At 44.4% G+C, this 11,433-nt stretch overlaps 1 protein-coding gene across 1 annotated transcript in view; it reads left to right on the forward strand.

Annotated features, from left to right (window-relative positions):
- Positions 1-11,433, forward strand: part of LOC145417807 (cell adhesion molecule Dscam2-like) — a 252,292-nt gene that overhangs the window by 217,741 nt on the left and 23,118 nt on the right. Inside the window, exons 15-17 of the mRNA XM_080286430.1 lie at positions 5,263-5,382; positions 7,869-8,069; positions 9,592-9,733. Of these exons, the coding sequence (XP_080142556.1) occupies positions 5,263-5,382; positions 7,869-8,069; positions 9,592-9,733 (463 nt within the window). The remainder of the gene's footprint in view (positions 1-5,262; positions 5,383-7,868; positions 8,070-9,591; positions 9,734-11,433) is intronic.

Here is an 11,433-nt window from a genome sequence, read left to right on the forward strand (position 1 = left end):
GAGGTGGTGTCTGGTGTATAAAGCTCTTGTTTCGGAAGGCGTTTGATTGCCCTTTGTTGAATAGCATCGTTTGGTGGTAGGAAGAACGTTGTCATCGTACACCCAGATCCACTCCATCTTCCTGCATCCACTCCATCCCTTCCACTCCACCATTCCTATCCCCCATACCATCCACACACACGACCCTCCCTCCCCATAATGTCATCGTACACCCAGCCCCACTCCATCTTCCTGTTTCCACCCCATCTCAGTCCTCTCTACCATTTCCATCCCCCACACCATCCACACCCACAAGCCTCACTCCCCACCTTCCACCCCATTACTTTGCCGCAATACTCCCTGCTGCGGTACGTGCTGCCCAACGAATAACTGTTAAACACGACTCATAAAACGCCCAAAAGGAAAAGAACTGGACGTATCTTTTAATGGTAAGCGAACTCGTACCGTCACAGGGTCGAGCATTCGTGTCCAAAACTTAATTAGCCCGTGGAATTTCAGGCTCGTTTAACCTTTCATTTATCTTTTATCCATCCTCATCCTGCTTCCTTCCTTTCACACTCATCCCCCATGTCGCCTCACAATGTCACCTCCCCCCTCTTCCTCCCCCACTTCCCCCATCGTCTCTTCCCCTCTCTTTACCACCTTATCCCACCCCCCACCTTTGCCACCTCTTCCCATGCTCCAGGTCCTTCCCACTCGCTCATTTTCAAACATCCTCTCCCTCTCTCACACTCATCCCTTCATACCACCTCTCTCCCTACCTGAACCCCTTCCTTCCCTTCCCTACCAATTTACCACCTCTTCCCCTCCTCTGAACCACTCCTTCCCAACCACTGCCACTTCTTACAGCCCTACGTCCCTCACAGTCGTCGCATCCTCTCTACACCACACCTTCACCACCACATCTCCCTGGTCCAAACACCTTCTCACCCCTCTTCTCCCACCCACCACTTCTCTTTTACACCCTGCTCCTCCTCATCACCCAGCACATCTCACCCCCACGCCCCTGCACCTCCCCTCACCCAGTCCACCCCTCCCCCACGCCCCTACACCTCCCGTTCACACATCCCACCTCTCTCTCACGTTCCTGCACCCCCCCTCACCCAGCACATCTCACTCAGGCCCCTCAGGGATGTGCTCCTCCTCCCTCCCTGATACAGTGCAGTAGTGTGCCCAGCCTGCCTCACCCTCTCTCGCTCGTGTCGCTCGTGCCGTCAACAAACTCACCCTGTACATTTAAGCCCCTGGTTCTGTGTCCTCGTATCGTGCTGCTCAGTTCTCCCGGGGTTCTGTTTTCTTGGGCTTTAGGGGGTTCACTGGCACTTCTTCGTGACAGGCGTTTTTCTCTGTATATGGTATGTTAACTCCCTTTCAGTACGAGTGGTCTTTGGATTTTCACAGCTCACACAGCCACCTCTCTCTCTTCTCTCTCTCTCTCTCTCTCTCTCTCTCTCTCTCTCTCTCTCTCTCTCTCTCTCTCTCTCTGTCGTACTGAAAGAGTTTTAGTATTCGCTTGTATGAAATAAAACCGACATACAGGAAAATACGAATATCAACCATACAGACTAAATCGCTGAGGAAGAGGCGTTTGGGGATCTTCTAAGTCCACAACGACACACCCCTCTAGTCCTCTTTTAAATACCCTTACTTTGTCTCTCTAAGCAACCATGGCAACCAAAGTAGCAATATTGAATGTCTCTAAGCAACGCCTTCTTTTGCTCACATTTATTCTGAACTTGCATTTTCATCCATTTACTGCATTTTCTCTTGACTAAATGATAAGTGAAGCCTGCAGATAATAACTCACATTTATCTCTACTTTGCATCTTCTCTCACTGGTAACTGAAGCTTGCAAATAATAACTGACTTTTATCTATTTATTTTTTCAGGCAAGTTTTTCCTGTAAATAACTGAAGCCCACAGAATAGTAACTTATTTATCTCTATATGGTTTGCATTTTTCAGACAAGCTTTAAGTGTAAATAATAACTGAAGCTCACAAAACAGTAGCCCATTTATCTTTCTATTTATTGCATTTTTTCAGACAAGTTTTCAATAAGTAATAACTGAAGCAAATAATAACATTCTATATAATTACACCTTTTCATTGAATCTTTTACTATAACTGAATAACAGAAACTCACACTTTTTGTCACCAGTAGTTGGCCTAGTACTGTGAAAATCATATATATTTTTTTCCCTGTTGAATTTGCATTAAAAAAAAATCACCATGGAAAATATTTAATGCAACAGATTCTGATGATGAGAGTATTTTTCTCCATTTCAGGCCACTTTTAACCTCCAGCCATATCACGTTTTTAATTCTGTGACTGCTGTATATTTTTTACTAATATATATAATAAGGTTTTTTCTTACCATGTATTAGGCTTTTTTTGGTATATTAGATGGTGTTATAATTCCTGTATTATTTAGTACTATTACTATAATCTTATATCACTATTATCCAGTACTATGATTATATACAACTGTTATATTTGAAAGAAAGAGACTCAAAGGAAATAGTTAACAGTTAGGTACTATTATTGTTATTATCATTATTATTACTGCTACTGTTATTATTACTATTATTTTTATTATATGTATAAGACAGATTAACCACACTTCAGCTGTAGGAATTAGCTGGAAGGTTTATGGGTAGAGTTATTCCTTATTGACCCTTTCACAGTTATGTCTCTCAAATAAACTCCCGTAACAGTGGCTCAAAGAATCCAATCCCATCCATGCCATCAAAAGAGATCATCCAGTCAATCCCTGATCCTTTCGTCTCCCAGGTTATCTCCCAGTGGAATAAAGTTGGTGTTAAACTGAATACATAACTTTAGAGCAGTGAAAGAGTCAGAGAATTATGAAACGCAGGAAGGTTTTCGTATATGTAATAATTGCAGTATTTTTTTTTCCCAGGTATGGTGTAATTTCTATCCAGCTGAGTTAATTAAAGAGTTCTATTTCAACATGTTAGAATAGTTGATATTCTTAGGTTGAAATTAATATTGTACAGGAATTTTTCTCTCTTGTTTTTGGTGATATGTCCGGGTTGTAGGTGATGGCTGTGTGAGAGTTTTGTTTAGAATTAAGACTTTCTCTCACACGCTTGCACAGTCTCTCTCTCTCTGTCTCTCTCTCTCTCTCTCTCTCTCTGTACCTGTCTATCTATGTATGTATGTATCTATCTGTCTGTCTCTACTTTCCCTTTTGTATGCCATCATGTTTCATCCTTTCCTTCTTCCACATCCTCATTCTTCCCTCATTTGCTCATTCTTTTTTATTTTTTTTTTAATTTTCACAAATTTCAGTTTTCTCACTCCATTTTCTTTTTCCATTCCCATTTTCTCTCGTTCACTCACATACTCTGCTTTCTCACTTTCTTTCCTCTTCCTATATCTTTTTCTTTACTCATTCATTTTCATTTTCACACATTAATTTCATCTTTCTCGTCTCCACTTCGTTTTTGCATCCATTCACACTTCACCCTTTTCTAAACACTTGCTCATTCAGTTCATACTTCACCCTGCTGACACACTTCCTAGGCTATTCATATTTAACTACCCCCTCATCACCCTTACTCACCCTACTTACCTACCTGCTTACCCACCTACCTACTTACTTACCTACCTACCTAGTGACTCACCGTAGCTTTTTGGACCATTTATTCGCTACAGTCACCCTACTTGTCACACTTATTCATCATTGTCACCCTACTGTTCACTCACTCACTCTGCTCACCCTGCTTTCTTAGGCTACTCATCCTGCAGTCACCTAGGCGTGTCACACTAATCACTCTGTTCTTCACTCTTGCTCATTATACACACTGCACTCACCCTTACTCACTCCACTCTATCCTGAGGTCACCCTAAAGTCTCTCTCTCTCTCTCTCTCTCTCTCTCTCTCTCTCTCTCTCTCTCTCTCTCTCTGTACTCAGTCATTCTCCTTCATTTACTTATTCACGGTCATAACGTCTTTTCATACTCACTCCACTCACCCTGCTCCTCACTCTCTTTCCATCCTTACTCACACTACTCACCCTGCTCCTCACTTTCTTTCCATCCTTACTCACACTACTCACCCTGCTCCTCACTCTCTTTTCATGCTTACTCACACTACTCACCCTGCTCCTCACTCTCTTTCCATCCTTACTCACACTACTCATCCTGCTTCCCACTCTTTTTTCATACTTACTCACACTACTCACCCTGCTCCTCACTCTTTCATTCTTACTCACACTGCTCACCCTGCTCCTCACTCTTTCATTCTTACTCACACTACTCACCCTGCTCCTCACTCTTTCATCCTTACTCACACTACTCACCCTGCTTCTCACTCTCTTTTCATGCTTACTCACACTACTCACCCTGCTCCTCACTCTTAGTTTACAATCTCCTCAAGTAGTCACCTCATTCTTCATTGTCACTCTATAACCTTCTTAATTTGTACTATTATGCATTATTATTCAGTCTTCTCTTCCCCTGCTCACAGCCCCAATTTTCACCATTATTCACTCTTCACTTCCTTCGCTCATAACTTTACGTTTCACCATTATTCACTTTTATACACCATTATTCACTTTTTTACACCGTTATTCACTTTTATACACCATTATTCACTTTTTTACACCGTTATTCACTTTTATACACCGTTATTCACTTTTATACACCATTATTCACTTTTATACACCGTTATTCACTTTTATACACCGTTATTCACTTTTATACACCATTATTCACTTTTATACACCATTATTCACTTTTATACACCGTTATTCACTTTTATACACCATTATTCACTTTTATACACCGTTATTCACTTTTATACACCGTTATTCACTGTTATACACCATTATTCACTTTTATACACCATTATTCACTTTTATACACCGTTATTCACTTTTATACACCGTTATTCACTTTTATTCACTTTTATTCACCATTATTCACTTTTATTCACCATTATTCACTTTTATACACCATTATTCATTTTTATACACCATTATTCACTTTTATACACCATTATTCACCATTGTTCACTATTATTCACTTTTATACTCCATTATTCATTTTTGTTCACCATTATTTACCATTATTCACTTTTGTACACCATTATTCAGTTTTATACACGATTATTCATCATTATTCACTCTTATACACCATTATTCACCACTATTCACCATTATTCACTTTTATACACCATTATTCACCACTATTCACCCTGTCCCGCTCCCCTGCTCACCCTGCCGTGCCCCCTGCAGTGCCGCCGTCGTGGGTAGAGGCGCCCCGTGACTCTTCCGTGACCCTCGGCTCCACAGTGGCCATACCCTGCCACGCACAAGGCTTCCCCACCCCTACCGTGTCGTGGAGGAGGACAAGAGGTGGGTAGGGAGGCACAGGGAGGAAGTAGGGAGGAAAAGAAGGAGGTAGGGAGGCAAAAGGGGGAGGGAAAGAAGGTCGGGAGGCGAAAGAGGGAGGAAAAGGAAGTAGGTAGGGAGGCAATAGAGGGAGGGAAAGGAGGAAGGGAGGAAAAGAAAGAGGTAGGGAGGCAAAAGAGGGAGGGAAAGGAGGAAGGGAGGAAAAGAAAGAGGTAGGGAGGCAAAAGAGGGAGGGAAATGAGGGAGGTAAGGAGGAAGTGAAAGGAGGCAGGGAGGAGGTGTAGGGAGGTTGGGAGGTAAAAGAGGTAGGGAAGATGCAGAATAAACAGCAGCAGAAAGGAGAGAGAGAGAGAGAGAGAGAATAGGCAAGGCAGAGAGAGAATATGAATGTGAGATAAGCATGAATATGATAACGGAGATGGGTGGAGGAGAGAATGGTGGAGAGAGAGAGAGAGAGAGAAATGACAAGATAAAAAAAAAAACTGAATATACACAGAAAGCAAACCATGCCATGAATATATACGTAACCCCCACAGTGGATGAAAGGAGGACGGGGATAAAATAATGGAAGGTTAAATCTACAAAGCAAACAGAATTTATACGTGTGATGGGTGCACGAGAAAGACAGAGCAAATATGGACAGAGAGAGAGCAGTGTTTAGGAAGACGTAAAAGAGAAGTTGGACCGTCATAGCAAAACTTACCTACATGAGCCAAGTGCTGGAATAAAAGCATATGGTTGGCGCCCTTTCATACAGCTGAGAGAGAGAGAGAGAGAGAGAGGGAGAGATAGACAGAGAGAGAATGATATCTAGTATGTTTATTGTTCCTGTATGTCATGTTTTTTGTCTATCTTGCGGCTTGTATTTTTTTTTTTTTGTCTGTTGTATATTTCCATTATGTATTCTTGTATCTGTTGTTTTTACGTCTGCCGTTGCATCTATCGTGTGTCTGCTTTTGTATATGCCCTTTTGTCTGCCGTACATGTATTTCTGTTCTTTGTTCTGTATCTATCGTAAATCTATCATATGTCTGCTTTGTGTGTGTGATTGGTCTGCCGTCTGCCTGTCCTTCTCTCCCTGTGTCTCCTCTGTCTCTGCCTTATATATCTTCCTGTCTGCTGTGTGTCTGCCTTACGTCTGTCCCTATGTCTGCTGCCAACCTCATTCAAGATCACTGACTGGACCCAAATTGACGTTTATGAGGGGCTGGAAAAATGAGCGTTTGGGAGGTACTGGATTTTCCTTTACCACCCTTTGTGTCCGTCCTTCCCTCTCCTGTCCCCTTCCCCTTTCTTCGTCCGTCCCCTCTGCCCATCCCCTCCATATCTGCTTTCCCTTCTCCCCTCTCCCCTCCCTCTTTCCTTCTGTCCATCCCCTCCTCCATTCCCTAGTCCTCCATTCATACTCCTGTGTTTTCCATCTTCCTTTTTCATCGTTTTCCCTCCCTTCTGTCCCCCTCTCTCCATTCCTTCCTCTCCCCCCCTCCCCATTTTCTCTTCACTCTTCTTCTCTCGTATATCCCCTTCTCTGTTCCCAACCATCTCCTTCACCATGTCCCCTTTTCCCTTCATCTCATCCCTCCGTACCCTCCCCTATTCCCTCCCTATCCCGTACCTCCTCCCCATCCTCCTTCCCCTCTTCATCTCATCCTTCCCTCCCTTCCTCCATTCCTTCCGCATCCTTTACTTCTTCTCCATCCAGTTCCCATCCCTCCATCTTCTTCCTTTCCCCGCATCCTCCTTCCCATCCCTCCCTCTTCTTCCCTTCCCTCCATCCTCCTTCTCATCTCTCCATCCTCCTTCCCTTCCCTCCATCCGCTTTCCTTTTCCTTCATTTCTCTCCATGCCTTCCTACTCCTCCATTACTCCCCCCAAATTACCACTCCTATGCAGCAGCCGGATTTGCCCTAGACATGATGAACTGGTTGCCAATTATCTCCAAATGACCTGGGTTAATTTACAGCCGAGTAGGTCAGGGGTCAAGCTGTAAGGTCAGGTTCCTGTTTACCGTCATTACCAGATCATTCAACGTATTACTTGTCTATGGAGGCGCCAAATATGAAACTGTTGAGGTATTTTTCATCTTTCATGTGTAGAAGTGCGGCAAATAAACCTACTGCTACATTTTGCTTCGTTTTGTGCGTAGAGGCTTCAAGTACGTGGTGATCTGTATTGCCAGTATGAGGAAGTTTGAGGGAATTGTTTTAGACCTCACTGTATTGCCTGGATTTTGTAACGGAAGAAAAATGGCATACCTGCTCTGCCTTACAAGGGGCGGGGAAGGTTAGCTAGTGATATTATGCTGGGTACTAGTTGAAGAAAAATAAGAGAGGAAAGGGACTCCCTGATTTATATATCTCTCGAGCTGAACCTGACAGGAAGAATAAGAAAGATCACAGTAAGAAGGAAACGTGAATTGGAATTGTCCGTCCTTAACCCGGCAGGAAAAGTAAGAAAAACTATCACTAAATATTTCCCCCTTTTTGCAGAGGACCAACCCGGCCAGTACACACCCATCCTCGGCAGTGGGCACGGATTGGGGATGGGCATGGGCGTGGGCGTGGGCGTGGCGGGCAACGGGAGCCTGCTAGTGGCGGGAGCGAGGGCGGAGGACGAGGGGAAATACCTGTGTGAAGCGAGCAACGGGGTGGGAGGGGGTCTGTCTGCCCTCATCACACTCACCGTCAATGGTAAGGAGAGGTCTAGGGGAGAGGCGAGGTTATTGTGGTGTGGGGGTTTTTACACACACACACACACACACACACACACACACACACACACACACACACACACACACACACACACCATCACTCTCCAAAGATCTAATTCCCAGTTAATAAGCAACACAAAATCACCTACAAGCATCAGATTTAAAGTTTTTCATTTCTCTCACTTCACCTTCGCCCCATATTCCACTACTCATGTTTTGCCCTCCCCCATAACCTCCCCATAACCTCGCCCATAACCTCCCCATACCCTCACAACCTCTTCCTATTCACCAGACATCACATTCCTTTGACTCTCTGACACATAAACACTGATCCACTCACAAACACATCCACATCCCTTGCACATGCTCAGGTCGTCAGCTCCTCACGCCATCCATATTCTTCTTCAGACATGCATAGTAATTTCTTTCATAATTCCTCCCTGTTCACCATGAGTTTTTTAAATATCTTGATTCATAAAGTCATAAATACTACCGATAGTTGTAGTAGTAGATTATGGTGGTAGTGACAGTAGAGGTAGACTAATATTAACCACCATCATCCCTTACATCCCGCGCACAGAACAGAAATAGCGCCTGATATAGGATGGGTAATAACACCACACTAACAGTCGCACCCACATCAATAACACCCCCATCCGCGGCCATCAGTAACACGTTCGGTAATTGCTCTAATGAATCGCCCGGAGGTGATTAAGGCCCAGGTTACCATCATTAGTTACCGCCAAATACCCGATAGTTACCTGGTATTGATTGGCTGTTTGGGTATTGGGTGTTTTTGATGATGATGATGATGTTTGTGATGTGACTGATGGTGTTTTTTTTTTTTTTCTTTTTCCATCCTTCCCTCCTTTTTCATCCGTTCTCTCTCCTCTCTCTCTACCCTCTCCTCTTTACCTCCTTCCCATTTCTTTCCTCTGTCGTTCTTTCCCCGTATCAATTTTTCTCTGCCCTCTCCGCATTCTCTCTCTCTCCCTCCCTTTCTCTCCCTTCTCCTGTTTCCAACCTCTTCCTCATTTCTCTCCCCTTTTCTCTCCCCTCTCCCACTGTCTGCCCTTTCTCCCAACTCTCTCTCTTCCCTCATCTTTTCATGCTGTCTGCTTCCCATTCCTGTCTTCCCATTTTCTCTCCTCTTCCTTCATCTCTCCCCCCTTCTCTCTCTATCCTCCCTTCCTGCCTGTCCTCACCCTGTCTCGATATTCTCTCCTACTTTCTTCCCTGCCATTCTCTTCTCTTCCTTTCAATCCCCCTTCCTCTTCTCTCCAATTCTCCATTCTTCCCTCTTTCCTCTAATACTTTCTCCTCTTCCGTTTTCCCCTCCCCTTTTATTTCCTCTCTCCATTTCCCCTCCACTTTCCCTCCCACTCTTCTTCCTTTCATCAACTCTCTCCCCCCTTTCTCTCCCCTCCCCTTTTCGCCCCTTTCTCCCCTCCCCATCTCTACTCCTCTGCCTCCCATCCTCCTCCTCCTCCTCCTCCTCTTAGCCCCTCCGCGGTTCGACCAAAGCCTAGAGCGCCAGGTGTCTGTTCGTCGTGGTTCCCGGGCCACCCTCGCCTGCTACGCCCACGGGGACCCGCCCATCACCCTCCTGTGGCAGGCGGCGCACACGCGGGCACACGACCACAGGTGAGAGAGAGAGAGAGAGAGAGAAAGAGAGAGAGAGAGAGAAAGGAGAGGAGGGAGGGAGAAGGTGATTTTCTGTGTGGGTAGTGTGAAGTGTGTGTGTGTGTGTGTGTGTGTGTGTGTGAGGGGGGGGAGGTAGGGAGAAGGTGATTTTCTGTGTGGGTAGTGTGAAGTGTGTGTGTGTGTGGGTGTGTTTGTGTGTGTGAGAGAGAGAGAGACAGACAGACAGAGAGGTGGGTATTGTGTGTGGGTGTTAGTACAAGCCTGGGTGTAGTGGAGATGTGGTATGTTTGTATGTAGATAGGATGGGAGTTTTTTTTATGTAGGTGTGACCGTGTGTGGGTGTGGTATGCATTTGACAGAGCTGTTATTTAAATGTGTTTGTCCTGTGTGGGTGTTTGTAAAGGTCAGGTGTGTGTGTGTGTGTGTGTGTGTGTGTGTGTGTGTGTGTAATAGTAGTAGTAGTTGGGTGTGTAGGCATAAGAGAGTCATGTGTGAGTGTAGATAGAATTAAATTGTAGTGTGTGTGTGTGTGTGTGTGTGTGTGTGTGTGTGTGTGTAAATGGATGTGTGTGTGTGTGGGCACGTGGGTTTGGGTGTGGATGAGTGTATGTTTAGGTAGGAGAGTGTGGATGTATGCTTGGGTGCGAATGTGAGTGTGGATGTGGATGTATTTAGGAGTGTGTGTGAGGTGTGGATACAAGTGTGGGTGGAGGTGTGAGCGTGGATGTGGTGGTAGGGTGGATGTAGGTGAGGTTGGAAGTGTGGAAGGGCAATGGATGCGATCACCGGCCAATTGAGTTTTACTGGTGGGTTACGACCTGAGAGAGAGAGAGAGAAAGAGAGAGAGAGAGAATGTAAGTAGCGTTAATTAAAAGGTAGATTGATAATTGTATGGTACCTCGATGCACTTTCAGATTCTTAACCAAATAATCAGACAGGTTGCTTGCTTGATGATAGATAGATAGATAGATAGATAGATGGATGGATAGATAAATAGATAGATAGATAGATAGATAGAAAGGCTGTGGTTAATTTCAGTTCCTTGCCCTAGCCTCTATCTATTTGACATCTTTTCAGTGGACAATCCAGTAGTTTACCACTTGACAGCCACCTCCCTGTAGATAGATAAAGATAGATACAGTCAGATAGATGAGCTGATAGACTGACTAAATAATATACGCATAAAAAACTACTTCTTTTCATAAATTTTTAAAAAGTCTGAGTAAAATTAAGTTTGTGAGTTTATTTTGTTTTGTATTTAGAAGACTTAATGATTGTTTTTTCCTCTCTCTTTCTCTCTCTCTCTCTCTCTCTCTCTCTCTCTCTCTCTCTCTCTCTCTCTCTCTCTCTCTCTCTCTTTTCTCTCTATTTTAAATTTCTCATCTCCATCCCATGTACCTCTTTATTAATTCTTTGTCCTCCCCTGCCTCTCTTCTCCTTCTCTTCTTCCTCCTCTCTTTTTAATCCTCACTCACCTTCTTCCCTTCCTCCCATCCCCCTCTCCTCCTCCTCCTCCCTCTATTCTTCTCATTCCTCACCCATTTTCTTCCCTTCCCTCCCTCCACCTTTTTCCTCCTCTTCTTCCATCATTCCTCACTCACATTCTCTTCCTCCCTCCCCCTGTCCTCTTCTTCCTCCATTCCTTAACCACCTTCTTCACTTCCTCCTCCCTTCTCCTCTTCATCCTCACCTACTTTCTT

This window comes from Coenobita brevimanus, chromosome 14, assembly GCF_032717465.1.
Source record: "Coenobita brevimanus isolate Jiangsu-jjx chromosome 14, ASM3271746v2, whole genome shotgun sequence".
Lineage (NCBI taxonomy): Eukaryota > Metazoa > Arthropoda > Malacostraca > Decapoda > Coenobitidae > Coenobita > Coenobita brevimanus.